At 42.7% G+C, this 16,746-nt stretch overlaps 1 protein-coding gene across 1 annotated transcript in view; it reads left to right on the forward strand.

Annotated features, from left to right (window-relative positions):
* Positions 1-16,095, forward strand: part of mast1a (microtubule associated serine/threonine kinase 1a) — a 54,657-nt gene extending 38,562 nt beyond the window's left edge. The window contains exons 12-28 of the mRNA XM_061084858.1: positions 1,184-1,251; positions 1,341-1,417; positions 1,939-2,147; positions 2,335-2,473; positions 3,225-3,357; positions 4,251-4,416; positions 4,757-4,858; positions 5,638-5,760; positions 5,926-6,035; positions 9,524-9,687; positions 11,432-11,676; positions 11,937-12,185; positions 12,291-12,523; positions 13,316-13,438; positions 13,667-13,803; positions 13,951-14,138; positions 14,378-16,095. Of these exons, the coding sequence (XP_060940841.1) occupies positions 1,184-1,251; positions 1,341-1,417; positions 1,939-2,147; positions 2,335-2,473; positions 3,225-3,357; positions 4,251-4,416; positions 4,757-4,858; positions 5,638-5,760; positions 5,926-6,035; positions 9,524-9,687; positions 11,432-11,676; positions 11,937-12,185; positions 12,291-12,523; positions 13,316-13,438; positions 13,667-13,803; positions 13,951-14,138; positions 14,378-16,095 (4,184 nt within the window). The remainder of the gene's footprint in view (positions 1-1,183; positions 1,252-1,340; positions 1,418-1,938; positions 2,148-2,334; positions 2,474-3,224; positions 3,358-4,250; positions 4,417-4,756; positions 4,859-5,637; positions 5,761-5,925; positions 6,036-9,523; positions 9,688-11,431; positions 11,677-11,936; positions 12,186-12,290; positions 12,524-13,315; positions 13,439-13,666; positions 13,804-13,950; positions 14,139-14,377) is intronic.
* Positions 16,096-16,746: the final 651 nt, after the last annotated feature.

Here is a 16,746-nt window from a genome sequence, read left to right on the forward strand (position 1 = left end):
TGACAGATACCTGCCAGTTCTCAACAACAAGGGGAAGGCACTTCAGGAGCAGAGTGATCTGTGCCAAAGAGGAGCTCCCTCATATTCTGTGCTTTTTAACTTTGCAGATTTTTAAATACACAAAAAGACGATTAAACTAGTGGAAAGAAAAACTGAAAAATAAAAACATAATATGTGTACTTTCATCTAATATATATGGTGAACCAGTATATGCATGCCTCATTCCGCACTGAGGGAAGTCCACCATGGACTGAAACGTTTGCACATTTTTTACTCTCAGTACAGCCCTGCATGTGAAATGAAGACATTTGTAATCCAGACTACACTCTGATTCTTTTTTTGTTCTTTGTCCTTCCAGCTATTGATCAGTTTTACAGGATGTTCAGGAGAAGGATATTTATTGAGATGTAGAGTCTGGATCATTTGTTGGCTGCTGGTGCAGTGGCATCACTATCGTTGATTAATCGTCAGGGCTGATGCTCTCGCTCCCGTCCTAATCCATCAAGAGCTCTTCATTAGCTGATGGGCTAAATGACCCAGAAAACACTCTGTGGTTTTTATTTTTGAGAGAAGTGAAATATTTGCCTGTTGAGTCTCTCTCAGATTATCTCCTCTAACAATGAGCCACTTGATAGCTCAATCTTGCACCTTGTTTTGCACCTACATTGTGATACACAGACACAAATTCACACCCACGCAGCTGCATGCATGTTTGTACCTCATATTCTCATTTCTTTTTCTTGTATCCCATGGAAACAGTTGACGAGTACATTTTTTTCCATAATGACATAATATATGATTTTCAGCCCAGTGACTTTACATTGAGTAAATGTCTGCAGAGCAGCTAATTATTATTCAGCTATTTCCCTGGTTGGGAGTGTAAACAGTGTATTCTAGCAGCTTTCACTTAAGGGGCCAAGAAGACTGGAAATTAGCTGCCAGTGCTGCGCGAGGAGGGAGGAGGTGGGAGGAAAAGAAGTAACAGATTATAACTCGAATATTTTTCTCTCTGTGATCAGAAGTTTTCGGCCCTTCCGCTGCTTTTGAAACTTGAATATCTCTTTCATTGAGATGTTTGAGCAGCTTCTCACAGCAGTGTGGGAGGCCTGGTGTTATAGCTTTGAAAGTACCTCTCGTCATTTTGGTGCTGGGTTTGGTTGCTAACTTAGATGTTTCTCCACAGAAATCGTGAGCCTTGACAGCTACGACAGTGAGGGTCCACACACGCCAGAGACTGATGACTCGGCAGAGGTGAAAACCAAATATAATCACAGACTGATATTTAAATTAAGCTGCTTTGATCTGATTTATAATCTTAACAATGCTGGTCATATCATCAGGGAAGAGGGCGACCCATGAAGCCACCGAGTGAAGAAGATTTTCAGAACATCAAACTCATCAGCAATGGAGCTTATGGGTAAGCAACAGATCTACCTCTTGAATCAAGCTGTTATGTAGTGTTTAAATGGGAAACAACAACAATAGTAAATATATTTCCATTGATAAAAAACATCTGCCTTATATAATGCTTGTGATGTTTTCACTAGTGTGTTTCATCGAAATTGTACGCATTGTTTTTTTCTTTAACCCAGAATGGGACCTTTATATTTAAATACTTTATATTTACATCAGGAGTGGGTCCTCTCTACGGAGGCCGCCATGTTTTTTACAGTAGTCCAGACTGGGCAAACTAAACACCTTTTGAGTTTTATGACAACTGAAGGCAGCCACAGGTTCGCTTTCATATTTGGAAGGGGAGGGTGAGGTGAGGGATATTCAGCTGCAATATGCAACTTCACCAATAGATGTCACTAAATTCTAAACACTGAACCTTTAAACTCTACATTATTATATTCTCAACTCTCAATTTATTTTTTACCAATGTCTCATCCTCCTGTCTTTTGCTCGATGTCCTCCTCTGTCTCACTCTCACTCCAGTGCTGTCTACCTGGTGCGGCACAGGGAGACGCGTCAGCGTTTTGCCATGAAAAAGATCAACAAGCAGAATCTGATTCTGAGGAACCAGATCCAGCAGGCGTTTGTAGAGCGAGACATCCTGACCTTCGCAGAGAACCCCTTTGTCGTCTCCATGTTCTGCTCCTTTGAATCGCGCAGACACCTCTGTATGGTCATGGAATATGTTGAGGGTAAGAGAGTCAGGTTTGGTTTGCAGTAAAGACGGACTCAAATGGATAATGTGTTTAGGAGTGTGAGGCCTCTATGAATCTGTGACTGTTTGTATGTGCCTGAGGAAATGTTGTGTTTGTATCTGTTTTCTATTTTAACAACACTTTTCAGACTTGAACAACATTTGTGGTGTTTGTGTTTTCTCAGGTGGTGACTGTGCCACGCTTCTGAAGAACATCGGCGCTCTGCCTGTGGAGCTGGCAAGGATGTACTTCGCTGAGACTGTTTTAGCCCTGGAGTACCTGCACAACTATGGTATCGTCCATAGAGACCTCAAACCTGACAAGTGAGTGTTTTAATGCTCCAAGGAATAATAATTTTGTACTAACTATTGATCAAGTGTTAAGTGTGAAAGGAATGTTCATATGATGATGAAAATTGTTATTATTCATGTTTTTATTATTATTATTATTGTTATTATTATTATTATTATTATTATTATTATTATTATTATTATTATTATTATTATTATTATCACCCAACAGAGGTAACTAGGAGACCTGAGTGTTTTAGTGTTGTTCAGCTCATTGTTTTTGTTTTACTGTCAGCAGCTTAACAGTTTTGTTTTAGTTTTACCATGAGACTAGATTGGATTTGATTAATTTGGAGCAACAAAGCTGTGATAAACAGACGGCTCACTACATGCCCAGCAGTCAGTGGCTGGAGAACTGCAAACACACCACATGGCCAGAAAAACAATTCCTTTTGGTTAAGGTTGATATTTGTTTACGACTGCTGTATCTTAAATGAAACCACTGTTTGCTAACATGTTCAGCATTTAATAAAAATGTGCTGCTGCCTACAGTGGCTAAAAAGTAACCCACTGCTTTAAAAATACTTCAGTCTCTAAAGAAATTATAATTTCAAACAGTCTATAAAAAATTAATTTATTGAACCACAGACTCAATTTTAGTAATGAAACCTTGGTTGTGAAAATACCCACTTACTCCATTAAATATGGATTTTATTGCCTTGTGCCAGAATTTGAACTTAATAAATGTCAAATTAATCAAATTTCCTGTCTCTTTTCTCCACAGTCTCCTGATCACCTCCATGGGCCACATCAAGCTCACAGACTTTGGCTTGTCGAAGATGGGCCTAATGAGCCTCACCACCAATCTTTATGAGGGACACATTGAGAAAGATGCTAGAGAGTTCCTGGACAAGCAGGTACAGACCCCGTAACCTTGTGCCAATCTGTAGGCTTTTAGACATTAATTGCAACACATTATCCTCACATTAAATTGCACTAGTACATGTCTTTGTGCCTGTAGCTGTGTGGCCTTGGTACAAACAAATGCCCTGAGGAGGATTATGTCTTCAATTTTATTCTTCATCAGTCATCATGATTATTTGATGTCACTGAGGCAGCAAGTGCACCGTGAAATAAAAGATGGATTAGTGTCAGAAATGCACCCGCTAAGTTTAAAGTCGATCAGATGAGCAGTTGTCGAGACGGTCGAAGGACAGACAGAGATTTGAGGATTTATTAGTCTGGCTCAAAGTCAGGATGTTTGGTGGCTGAGCAGACAACTCCCATTCCCAGCATCCTTTAGACTCCTCCAGCCATGCGAGCCAACCCGCCAAGTCATCCGGCAAAATCAATAATCTCCTAATAAAGACGTTGCATCGCAAATGCTTCCTGTGTTGTCTGAATTAGTGATTCATTAATGCTCCCTATCTCCAACTCAATCCCATTTTGCAATTATAGTTATTGTTTATGCTGTGAGTTACAGCAGTCATGATCAGTCACATCGACCTGCGTGTTCTCCAGCTCTTCTGGGTCGAAGCCGGCATCTGTTTGTCTGCCAGTAACCAGCTCACATGTAAACATGAAACAGTGAAGGAATTTGCTTTTCAGGATTCTAGTGCAGAGTCTGGTCAGTTTAAATGCTTTGATCACCACAAACAAGGTTCAGTTCACCGTTATTGCATTAGGGTGACGGAACAGATCACTGTGGCAGATCTAAAAGCTACATCAGTGGATGAAGCCCATATATTCTCTTACAAGCATATATGGGTCTTACAAGCATATATGGGTTAATTATGTTTTACATCTTCAGGTGTGTGGAACTCCAGAGTACATTGCTCCAGAGGTGATTCTCCGTCAGGGCTATGGAAAGCCGGTGGACTGGTGGGCCATGGGCATCATCCTGTATGAGTTCCTGCTCGGCTGTGTTCCTTTCTTTGGAGACACTCCTGAGGAGCTGTTTGGCCAGGTCATAACAGGTCCGAGAACAATTTTCTAACTGAAAATACCATTGTTTGTATTCGTTTCCCTGATTGTACACTAATGCTGAGAGAACAAACTTAACATTACTAGTCATCAAAAGGAAACAAGCAAATTATCATATGCTTCTACAATCAGATATGTGTTCCTGTGCTGTCTTTAACCCTGAAGTCCCTGAAGAAAGGGAAAAAGAAATGTGTTTCACCGATACCTTTCATTAGTTAAACATTGTGCTTCTCCTAGTTAAAGTTCAGGTATTGAAGAAGATTTTTCTGCAGTTTGAATTTGTTACTCTTGGTTTTTACTCTGGCTTGTTGCTCTCTCTTCTGTCTCTGTTAGACAATATCATTTGGCCAGATGGGGACGACGCCTTGCCTGCAGATGCCCAGGGTCTCATATCAGCTCTGCTGCAGAACAACCCTCTCATGAGGTTGGGAACAGGTACTTACTTAGGCCTTTATTTGACACCAGACCTACCATCTGCAGCCATGTGGCAACAAGATTGAGAATCAAAGATGCATAAAAGCAATTTTAGTAGACAGTGAGATGAGGTAAGGTTGCCTAGCAATAACAGGGGCTAACATAAAAAATCCACCTTACTATAATCTGTTCAAAAAACAAGAAGTTGTGGTTTTAAGGGGATATGTTCAAGACTCTTTCTTTACTTTTTGACAGAGTCCAACTTTTCTGTCTTTGTGCCAAGTTCATTTTCTCTTGTGTAGCTTTAATTTCAATTCATTCAATTATCCATTCTAGTCCGTCTTTAATTTTATCTCCGCCAAGGAGGTTTAGATTATATTTGAGTGTTTGTTCTTTAGCAGAATTATACAAAAATGAATAACCTATATAAGAGATTTTTTATATTTTATATTTTACGTTGCATTTGGGTGTGGTTTTCATATAAGCCATTATTGGTTGCTACAACTAAATTAAATTGGATTAAACCAAACTAAACTAAGCTAAAAGAGAAATATATAAATAAATCAAAATTACAGATTTCCATTTGGGTACGTGGAGGGGCGGGGCATGATCCAAGGAAGAACCCACTAAATGTTGGTGTGGATATGGATCAGGGGGCAGATTCATGATTTTTTATTAAAAAAGCATGTTAAGAGGACTGAGATTTGTGTGTAATTTTGTGAGGATCCAAGTAAGAATCCGGATCGAGTGTATTTATATGTGGTCTCATAAAGTTGTGTTGTTCTTACCCCTGCCACCAGGGGGGGCGTTTGAGGTGAAACAGCACTCATTCTTCGACGAGCTGGACTGGAACAGTTTGCTGAGACAGAAGGCAGAGTTCATCCCTCACCTGGAGTCAGAGGAGGACACCAGCTACTTTGACAGTACGTGTGTTGGGATTTATGTGTGTGTTAAAGTGCAGCGCTTACATCTATATCGGGTTTATGGGTCATACAATCATTTCCTGACAGCGTTCCAGTCAGAAATGCACACTTTGTTTTGAAGTGACAGCTCATATATATCATGGCTTCACTCCCTCCTCTACCCAGCCCGCGCGGATCGTTATCACCACATCAACACGTACGACGAGGATGACACCAATGACGACGAGCCGGTGGAGATCAGGCAGTTTTCCTCGTGCTCGCCTCGCTTCAGCAAGGTCTGACTTTGTCTTTCCTCACTCTATCATTTGATATGTCTTGACATAGAATCTCACTCTTACCTTCAGGTTATGCGACAGGATTAGTTGAGGAGGGAAAGATGGATGAAATGAGCTCATAGGTCAGAGACAAGCAGCTGCAGTCTGGAACCAGGTGTCACACCTGAAGTTAAGAGAGTCTAACTGGGCTTGTTTCAACTGCTCCTCCTTATCCCTCTAGTCTCCAGTTTCTTTTTATAGGCAACTCAGAGACCCATGTACCTTTCATAGCATGGCCTGAGTCGACATTCTCTTCTGTACTTGTCTGCAGATGTGCGTTTAATGACCCAGACAATCTTTCATCCTTATTTTCATCCACACTCTCTCCTGCCAACCCCTCTACTCTCAGCACGCCAACCTGTTCTCTCTGTCACACTTCGTCTGGTGGGATTTTCTCACCTCATGCTGCCTTTTTGTTCCCTCTCTCATCTCTCACACCGTTATGCTCTCTCTCTCTCTCTGTTACCCTATCTCTCCATCTGCCATTCACACAGTCCAACACTCTTTTGTTTGGGTTGTAAAGTCGTGAAGGAGCTGTTCATCAAATTTCTATTCAATCTGAGATGCATTTGAAGTTACCATTAAGAGCTCGACTAAACGCACACTAATAATGGTGAACACACAAACATTATTCTTTTAAGTTATTAATATGGCGCTACAGTAATTAGTTGACAAATTTATGATTTATTTATCACAAATCATTTTTAGATTTTCTACCTCTGTTTATGGTTTTGAGATAGATATCAATAACTTTAAAATAAAACCATAATAATTATAACTTAATTTATAGTGTACCTCAAAAGTGCTGTACAACAAGAAAACAAATGGTTAAAATGCAAGGAAGTACATAAATAATAATGGCGAAAATAATGATAAAAGTGGTAAAAGAACAATATTAACCGGGCACGCCAAGTGAATTTTGTAATTTCCCCTCCGAAAAAAGTTCATTCTAAGCTGAGACTTAAAATCAAAAACTGTCTCAGACTTATTCCCTCAGGCCATTCATGCCTCAGCCTAACTCTAAGCCTAGATTCAGGAAGTGACAGCAGACCCTTGCCTGAAGATCCCAAGCTGAGCAGAGGTAAATACTGAATTAAAAGATCAGAGATACAACCTGGGTCCATTGGTCCATGAAGAGCCTTAAAAGTAATCAATAATATTTTAAGATTAATCCTAAAACAAACAGGGAGCCAATATGAAAAAGATAAAACAGGTGTGACGTGATCAGATATCTGTGGCTGCTGAATTTTGTACAGACTGAAATGGTTTTCTGATTAAGTCCAGAGTATCTTCACCTTTAAAATTCTAAATTGATTGTTCGTGTTTTGTGTTTTGATGCTGTTTTTATGTGTGTTTTGTGTACACACATACTTTTTGAGAGACACTTTCACGATTCTCTGAACGGAACATTTGTACTTATTATTCTGTTCCCCTGCTCAGTACAATACGAGAGAGACAATCATGTTTTAATGCACTAGCTCAATTAATATGGCCTCATTTAACCTTAGTGCCTCTGTCGTACCTCATTTAGTATTTTGTGGAAATATAATAAAAAATACTACAATATACATTCAAAGTAATTAACAAACAGATCATAAAAAAGCTGAAAGAGTGAATGCAAATGACTCCTTTGTGCAGGTGAGATTATAAAACCCTGAAGGCTTGAGAGGAAATAATCTCCCTCCAAAGCATAAAAGGAAAAGGAAAATAAAAGGCGCGTGTGTGATCATCTGGAGCTTAAGGCAGCTTTTCTCTAAATGTCCTATAGCTCTTTATTTTAATCACAGCATTGAGATGTTTCGTCGATTTGATGAAAATAAGAAATTGGCTCCGACAAGGTTTTGGGTTCCTTCCTAAGGAGACAGCTGGGTCTTCAGCTGAGACTAGTTTCCATGGTGCAGTGCTGCATATTCTGTAGTTCTTCCTTAACGTACTGTAGCTCGTCTTGTTGTCCTCCCCCACACAGCTTAACTTCCCTTTTGTCGCTCTGCAATCTGCACATAATGAGAGCTTTACAGAGTCACTGTGTGCACGTCTTTGTGGATATGTCAGCAATCACATGCATGGTAATAAGGTAGTGTTGCCTCTAACCGAGTAGGTCACATTCCCTGTGTCCTGTTTTGGCTTGTTAATCGTGATTTGTGTGAGGCCAGGAGTCAGTTTTATTATCCTAAAATACACAAGAGAGCGTATTGAATAAGCAGTTGAGACTGCTTTGAACAGCAGTGGAAGATATGAGAGATATGCCATTTATATAAACTCAAGTTTTCAATTGTTTAATTTAACTGAGTAATAATAATTTTCTCTCCTTGCAATCCCAGTTTCCTACAAGTGCAATACTGCTCCACAGTATATATTTAGTTTACATTGTGCATATTTTTTTTGTTGTAGTTTATAGTTCATATTTTCTCTTTGCTGCAAATGTCACCATAGTGGGACTAACAAAGGACAATCTTATCTCATCTTATCTTATCTCATCGTATTGTATCATATCTTATCTCATTTTCTCTTATCCTATAATATTTACAACTGTTGCTTGATAAATTCCAAATGTTAGACACTGCAGCCAATCAATAATATATAATCTTGACAATGGCTTATGAAAGATGTTGGCTGTGAAAGCCATAATGGACATTTTTAGGTTTACACTGCCAATTAACAATATAATGTGCCAGTATTTAAATTTGGACTATTTTCATGCCAAAATGTCTAAGATTAGAAGGATTCATAATGTTCTGCTTGTTACAACTTTAAATATACTGTAAACCAGAATAGCTTGATACTACTTTAGGAAGAAGAAAGTTTCATTACATGTTTTAAAGGCTCACATTACCCATAATGCAACTCCACTGCTGCCAGTTCAGAAGCCGCCAGCCTCAGGCAGACAGGCTACAGAGGTCTTGTAATATCGCTTCCTCTGACTCGACACCCTCAGATTTGTATCACCTTCAAACTTTACATCACTTGAGGCGGTTTATCATATTTTTTCACATATGCAGTAAAACTCCCAAACACCTGTAAACAAAGAAAAACAAGAGTTCACCCTTGAAGGGATAGTTCACCCGAAAATGAAAATTCACTCATTATCTACTCACTACTATGCCGATGGAGGGGTGGGTGTGTTTGAGTCCACAAAAAACTTCAGGAGTTTTAGGGGTAAGAAGTGTTGCAGTCAAATCCAATAGCTGGAATAGCATCTGCACCTTTTAATGTCCTCTATTATCTTATTATTTGCTTACTGTTATTATGCTGCAAAAAAAGATGTACAGCAATGAATAAAACACATGTCTATCATTCGGAATATATCTGAACAGAACAAAAACAGTAATCTACAATCATATGATAGAAATACTTAGCTGTAATGTACATTCACCAAGAACATTTCCCGCAGGCTATTAATAACTGCTAACAGACCAAATGATTATTAATCTGACTGTGTCCCCCTGCAGGTGTACAGCAGCATGGAGCATCTCTCTCAGCTGGAGCAGAAAGCTTCGAGCTCTGTGTCCCGGCGGGAGCACAAGGGCCCGCGGGACGACAAGGTGACCAAGAGAGAGAGCCTGGGCAGCTTCAGCATGAGGGACAAGAGCTGGAGGACAGGGTCGCCTGAGATGTGAGTGACAGAGATGTCGAGCTAAGGGGTTTCAAAGACACATTTCTGTAAACTGGTGCTGAGGGTGGTCAGGAGCGGATCTACTGAAGCGTTCTTCTCTTTGCAGTCACACATACCAGAGACCCTGTGTAACTGATTTCTATATCAGGGAGACCCGCTCAGACACTTCTTTGTGCGAGATTTCACGCTCACTTTGTGTCAGCATCAGGCAACAGATCTCACCTCCGCCAAGTTTGAAATGGAAATGAATTGTTGGCTCATGTGTCTCACAGAAACCCAATATCTCTCAGAAGTGTTTTCATGATTCGTTATGAATAATGCAAACCTAGCTGCTTGTTTAGACACAAATGCAGTGCCATGTTGTCTTCTTATGAAAATAGGAGTCATTTTAAGACCATTGAATACTGGTCGTTCGATGTGATTTGTACCCTCAGGAGTAAAGTTGTTCACTGGTTGTTCACAATTCAATTCAATATTTTTGCACAAGGTCAGAACATACATCATCTCAAGGCACTTTTCATTGTAAGGTGGTGACCTTTCTAAATTGTAGAGAAACCCAGTAGTTCCCACAACCAGCATCTTGGGGAGTGTAGCGAGCAAAAACAGGAAGTGGGCGTCCATCTGCCTGGACCGGTCGGGGTGAGAGGAGAGAAATGGCGGAGAGAAGAGAGAGACCAGAAACCGTTGTGTAATTTAAGCTCGTTCAGTTTTAGCCCAGCAAATGAAGAGATAATTTGATCCCTAGATCTACTGTAGATTCATTAAACATAATTCTGCTCTGCGGTCATGCAGCAGCTTAGATAGATGGCAGCCTGCAGAGGTCAGACCACACATTTAATTCACTGATACACGTCTGATTGAGAACATTCAGAATCTGATTGTCATTACTTCTCATTGCTCAGTTCCACGTCGGCCTTTAGGAAGCACATGTCATTCCCTCTATATTCATATATTAAGTAAAAAAAAATCTTCATACACTCATAATGGATTGAAAGAATGATAAGGTTGACATGGATCATGATTTATTGCCTTGCATATTAAATTTTCTCTTCTTCCATATCAAGTAGAAATGATCTCTTATCATCTCTCTTCATTGTCAGCTAATGATCCTCAGAGATTTCAACTGATTCTAATCAAAAGTTACCATTAACAGAATGTGCTTGGACTGCTAGGATTGTCATTATGGAAATATTAGGTTTCTGTTGTTAGCGCTTAGCTCAAAGCACTGCTGTGACTAAACCATAGACTGTATATTAAGATGGACTATCTGTCTCCACTTACTTCCTTTATACAAAAATTCAACTTAAATATCCAGAAATTGTGAAGTGAATCTGTGTTTCGAGGTCCCAGCATTACGTGCGATTGGTCAATCATGACTTAGTCTGTTCTTCATATCATTTCATCATCACCCATTTTGATAGCATCAAATAACTATTTAAAACCCCCAAAATGGAATTAGAACCAACTAAGGTGAGAGAAAACATCTTTAGAAAAAAATTACTTGACTTTCACTTTGGTCCATGAGACATTCACTAAAATGTAGGAGGCAGGAATTATGTCCTTCACCACACCCAGCCAGCAGGGGGCAACTAGGTGATTTGGCTTCACTTTTAGGGAGATGTCATGTTGTCCATTTTCACGTACGTTCTATGGCTGAAGATTCTAAGTGTTGTTGGATTATGGATTCCTACAGAGATGACACTTTTGTGTAACATTACCTGACGGCCTCCATTTCCTCCTGCAGGAAGCGCCTGTCGTGTTCAGAGTCCCTCTACATGGATGGTGACGCGAGCCCTCCCCTTGGGGCTCGACGGCGCTTCTCAGCACTGATGGATACACATCGTTTTGCCTCACCTCTAGAGGGTGAGCCAGACTTCCTGTCCCGCCAGGCTCCCTTCAAGGTCCGCGGAACCTCACTGGACGGGACCAGCGTCCCCTCGCCGAGTCTTCTGGAGCAGAGGAGCAGCCTGAAAGAGATCAACGGAGCAGGTGTGTTGCAGCTGGAGGTCTCATAGGTAGTGAGGGTGGAGGAGAGGAAAGATATTATAGAGGGAGAGAGAGAGAGAGAGAGAGAGAGAGAAAGTTATAAAGAATTTATGGAAAGGGCATATGAGGTGAAGTAGCAGCCTGAAATTGTCAATTAGGCGGCTAGTGTTGCGTCAGTGGGCAGCTGGACAATAATTAACTTCGCCATTTCCCATCTCTTAAGTGCCGTTTTGTGATTTCAATATGACTCTACATCCTCACAGACAAGCCCCCTCGACCTGGAGAGACACCCGGCATTACCACGGCAATCAACACGTTATCTCCAGCAGCCAGCCGTGATGTGATGACCCCTCTGTGTGACCCTCTGGGGGCCCGGGCCACCAATGACCTGGTGCTCCGCAGAGCGCGTCACCAACAAATGTCCGGCGACGGAGACAAACGCAACTCCAGAGCTGGCAACAAGGTCACCAAGTCAGCCTCTGCCACAGCTCTGTCTGTCATTATACCATCAGGTGAGGGCCACAAGGAAACATTACAGCCAAATCCTTCAGGAAACACCGAAGTTGTGAGGCACTAATACAATATCTTCTTGTTTTTTACCATATTGCTGCAACTAGTGGAGCAACATGGCGGCTTCTCTCCGCTGGCCAGCCCCATGTCTCCTCACTCGTTCTCATCCAACCCCTCTTCCCGAGACTCTTCACCCAGCAGAGACTTCTGCCCAGCAGTCAGTGTGCTGCGCTCCCCCATCACCATCCATCGTTCTGGAAAGAAGTACGGCTTCACCCTCAGGGCCATCAGGGTCTACATTGGAGACAGTGACATCTACAGCGTGCATCATATTGTTTGGGTAAGAAACATGTAGAAGTGACCTTCCATAAAGAGGGTTGGCTCCTGCTGCCTAAATGAAGCAGCAGTTGCCTGTTGGTTCAAAATGCAGCAGCAGCAGCAGGTAACACACACTCGTCACAGAGAACAGAGAATCACTGCAGTGCTCATCGACTACACTGGTTCTCCATCCGCTACAGAATTCAGTTTAAGGTTCTATTGGTCACTTTTAAATCGCTACATGGCCTGGTACCACTTTATATGTCAGAGCGTTTAACGCCTTACTCTGATCCGAGATCCCTGAGATCAAATGGTAAAAGTCCCGGAATCTAGATGTAAGACAATGGGTTTATGGTTTAAGCCCCTCAACTTTAGATTATCAGAATCAGTGCCTTAGTTTAAAAAGTGTAAAAACAACTCATCTGTGTTGACTCTTTTTTAAATGTTTTTTTTTTTTACTTTTTTTAAAGCACCTTGTAACTCTACTCTATTTAAAAGGTGCTGTAGAAATATAGTTTATGATAGTATTAATAAGTCCAGGGATCAGTGAATTATAAAACATGCAACAGAGGAGTCGATTTCATAAAAGAAAACATTACCTCATGTCAGTATTCTAGCTATAAACCTTTAATATTGTTATTAATGAATGAATTAACAAAAAGGGAAAATAATTCATGCTTTCCTCTAATCTGACAGTGCACAATTTTTAGTGTTCACATAAACTTAAAGTTAATATTAAAGATTTGAATTCTGTGGTGTGTAATTTTACATATTGGTGACTTTTTGGTGTTGTGGATGCTTTGTGTATTTGCAGCATGTGGAGGACGGCGGCCCTGCACAGGAAGCTAGCCTGTGTGCCGGTGACCTCATCACCCATGTCAACGGGGAGTCTGTCCACGGTCTGGTTCACACTGAGGTGGTCGAGCTTATTCTCAAGGTAGGAATTAGTTACACTCATCTGCACTGTACATGGGTAAAATCAATATTATTATTATTAATATCCATATCCTCTATAGATATTTCTATCTCTGTGTTGTCGATAACAAGAAAAGGGATCTCTAATTAACTCTGTAAATTAAGGCAATGTGTCGGTTTGTCAGTTTTTGCAAACCGTGACTTAAAGGTTGTTAGTGTGGATTTCATTTTGTGTCACTGAATTGTGCAGAGTGGAAACAAGGTGACAGTGACAACGACACCTTTCGAGAACACCTCCATCAAAGTGGGACCAGCCAGGAAGGCTGGCTACAAGTGCAAGATGGCCCGACGGAACAAGAGGCCTACGGGAAAGGACAGTCAGGAGAAGTGAGACATTAGACACCTGCACCACTGCACACAGATGTCTCTTGTTGTATATTGCTTATTTTTATATATATAATATTTATTGATTCTCTGTACGTACGTTCTAGTAAACCTTCTTTTCACTTTTCCCTCTCTCTATCTATCCTGCAGTAAGAAGCGCGGCTCGTTGTTTCGTAAGATCACGAAACAGTCCAATCTGCTGCACACCAGCCGCAGCCTGTCCTCTTTGAATCGCTCTCTGTCCTCCAGTGAGAGTCTTCCCGGCTCCCCAACTCACAGTCTGTCTGCCCGGTCCCCGACGCAGGGCTACCGCTCCACCCCCGAGACCTCATACCTGGGTACGGCACTGGCACATCCTGTTTTATACCTGAACACAACACAGTTACACATATAGATATTTTTAGGGCATGGATTTGGGAGTCATGCAAATTTGTTTATGTCCTATAAAGTGTTTTATGCCAGATGTTATACCAGAAACGAAGACCAACACTCACTTTACTTTTAAATCAAGTGTTTGGATTTACCTCAGTAATTCAATGTACCTCAGTTGATGTTTCTTCGCTCTGTGGTCCTTTAGGTGCCTCCTCCCAGAGCAGCTCTCCAGCCTCCAGCACTCCAAACTCCCCTGCTCCATCACAGCACATGAGGCCCAGCTCCCTGCACGGCCTCTCACCGAAACTCCACCGCCAGTATCGCTCTGCTCGTTGTAAATCTGCCGGTAACATCCCGCTGTCCCCTCTGGCCCACACACCTTCCCCTACCCAGTCGTCTCCTCCACCCTTGCCAGGCCACATTGTCGGGAGCTGCAACACCACCCAGTCTTTCCCTGCCAAGCTCCACTCGTCCCCACCGGTGGTCCGTCCCAGGCCAAAGAGCGCAGAGCCCCCTCGATCGCCTCTCCTCAAGCGAGTGCAGTCGGCAGAGAAGCTGGGCTCCCCTCTGACCCAGTCCAGCTCTACGGGAGGGCTGGGGGGGCCGCTCAGGAAGCACAGCCTGGAGGTGCAGCACTCTGAGTACCGCAAGGATGCTTTCCTCTGTGAGCTCGGCCTCCAGAGCCTGTTGGAGACAGATGGGGAAAGTTTGCCTAATCCTCCTCACGTGCAGTCCTCCTCATCCTCAACTTCACCAGAGACTGGAGTGCTGAAGCCGGCGAGAAGACTGGGGAGGCAGGAGTCACCGCTCAGCAGGGAAACACTGTTGGCTGGGAGGGAGAGGGAAGAGAGGGAGAGAGGAAGGGAGCGAGAGAAAGAGAGGGACACAGAGACAGGGACAAGTCGGGTAGGAGCATCAGCATTCCAGTCATCTTTAACAAGAAAACCTCACACAAGTGATCTGTACTACAACTCACAAAGCTCCAGACTAGGTGCAGAAGGCAACAAAGTATCAACTCTGAGCACCCCGACCAAAACAACAGGGAGTCTGGGTGGTCAGATAGCACCTGAAAAGACCCACCAGGGTCAGGCAGAGTCAACTCCAAAACAATTAGACCTCAAGGCAGGCAGAGGTGTGTTATCTAATAGTAAAGATCTGCAGGAGCAGCAGCTCGGGGCGAGAACTGAACCAAAGCAGGAAGGAAACAGCAAGAGTGGTTTCTGCAGGCCGAGTTTTCCTGGTGCTGCTTTCACTAAGAGCTCTGCTTCCATTCCAGATAAATCCATGGGCATCAACGTGACAGTGACTGCAGGTCCTTTGAGCATCAACAAAACCTTTAAGTCATCAGGGATGGGCGACGGCCTGAGAAAGGCTGGAGCTGAGAGCAGTGACTCAAGGACTTCAGACCTCGGCTCCAAAAGCCCGAAACTTATAGCTCGGGTCCTCGCTCCAGTTATCCCCCCGCATGGGCAGTCGCTCTCCCTGAGCAAGGTAAGGCAGGGACTCGGAGCCGTCAACTGCTACAGGGGAACCCTTGACTGGGAGGACAAGTGTCGCCTGGAGGTGGTGGAGGAGCACTCACCTTCCCCTTCTCCCTCCCCTACCTCCGTCGCCCCCTCCCTCTGCGGGCCCTCCCTTTGCAAGTCTCGACCTGCATCCCCTGGCGACAAGACGAGCTTCGTCAGCCAGCTGACCACCGTGGCCAAAAGCGTCCTCGGGCCAATCAAGCTCGGCTCCCAGGAGGGGGCCAAGAGCAAAGAGCAGCAGACTAAGGCAGCGGAGGAGAAGCAGGGAGGCACAGCAGGGAAGTCTGAAACGCCCGCTGGAGGTCGAGTGGTTGTTGGGGCTGCGGTGGTGACCCAAAGTCCTGCTGGGTCGCCCCTAGAGAAGGCTGCGACAGGCAGCAGCCTGCCCAAAATGTGACTGTCATGGTGTCACAGGAAAAAAGATGCCTTTTTTTTGGAGAAAAACAATGCAACAAAAGTCAAGTACTTAAAACATTTTACATTCCAATTTCAGAGTATATAAATTGTTATTTATTGATTTCAATCATTGACTGATTCTAACTTAAAACCAGGATAAAAAAAACTGTAAAGGTGCATTTACTATTGCTTTTCTATTATAAATTATTTAATAAGAAGACTCTTAGTGTAACGTGGAACACTTTATCAGATGTATATGTGTGTGGGTCTATGTGAACGCATGTCAAATGGTATGTGCTGTACATGTTTAATAGATACAAGAGGTCAAAAAGTGCTTTACTGATCAAAACATGCTGAATACTGTGAATACCAAATCCTGTCACTCTGTTTTGTCTTTCAACCAGCCCTTTCTTCTAATACTGCTCACACAACAGGACGGGCCAGAGAACTGAGGCACAATTGAGTTGTTACGCTTTTTATCGGACGACACGCAGCGTTGGTTTGGAGACGGCGTGCGAGCAACAAGATGATTAAACTCATTTCTTCTTCATCCAGCAGTTTGCTTCCTCTGAGTTGCGCGGTCAGACAAAGCCAAAGCAGGCGCTCTGTCAGTGGACGTCACATCAAGCTCTGTCTGTCACAGTGGGGATTG

This window comes from Limanda limanda, chromosome 2, assembly GCF_963576545.1.
Source record: "Limanda limanda chromosome 2, fLimLim1.1, whole genome shotgun sequence".
NCBI classification, from domain to species: Eukaryota; Metazoa; Chordata; class Actinopteri; order Pleuronectiformes; family Pleuronectidae; genus Limanda; species Limanda limanda.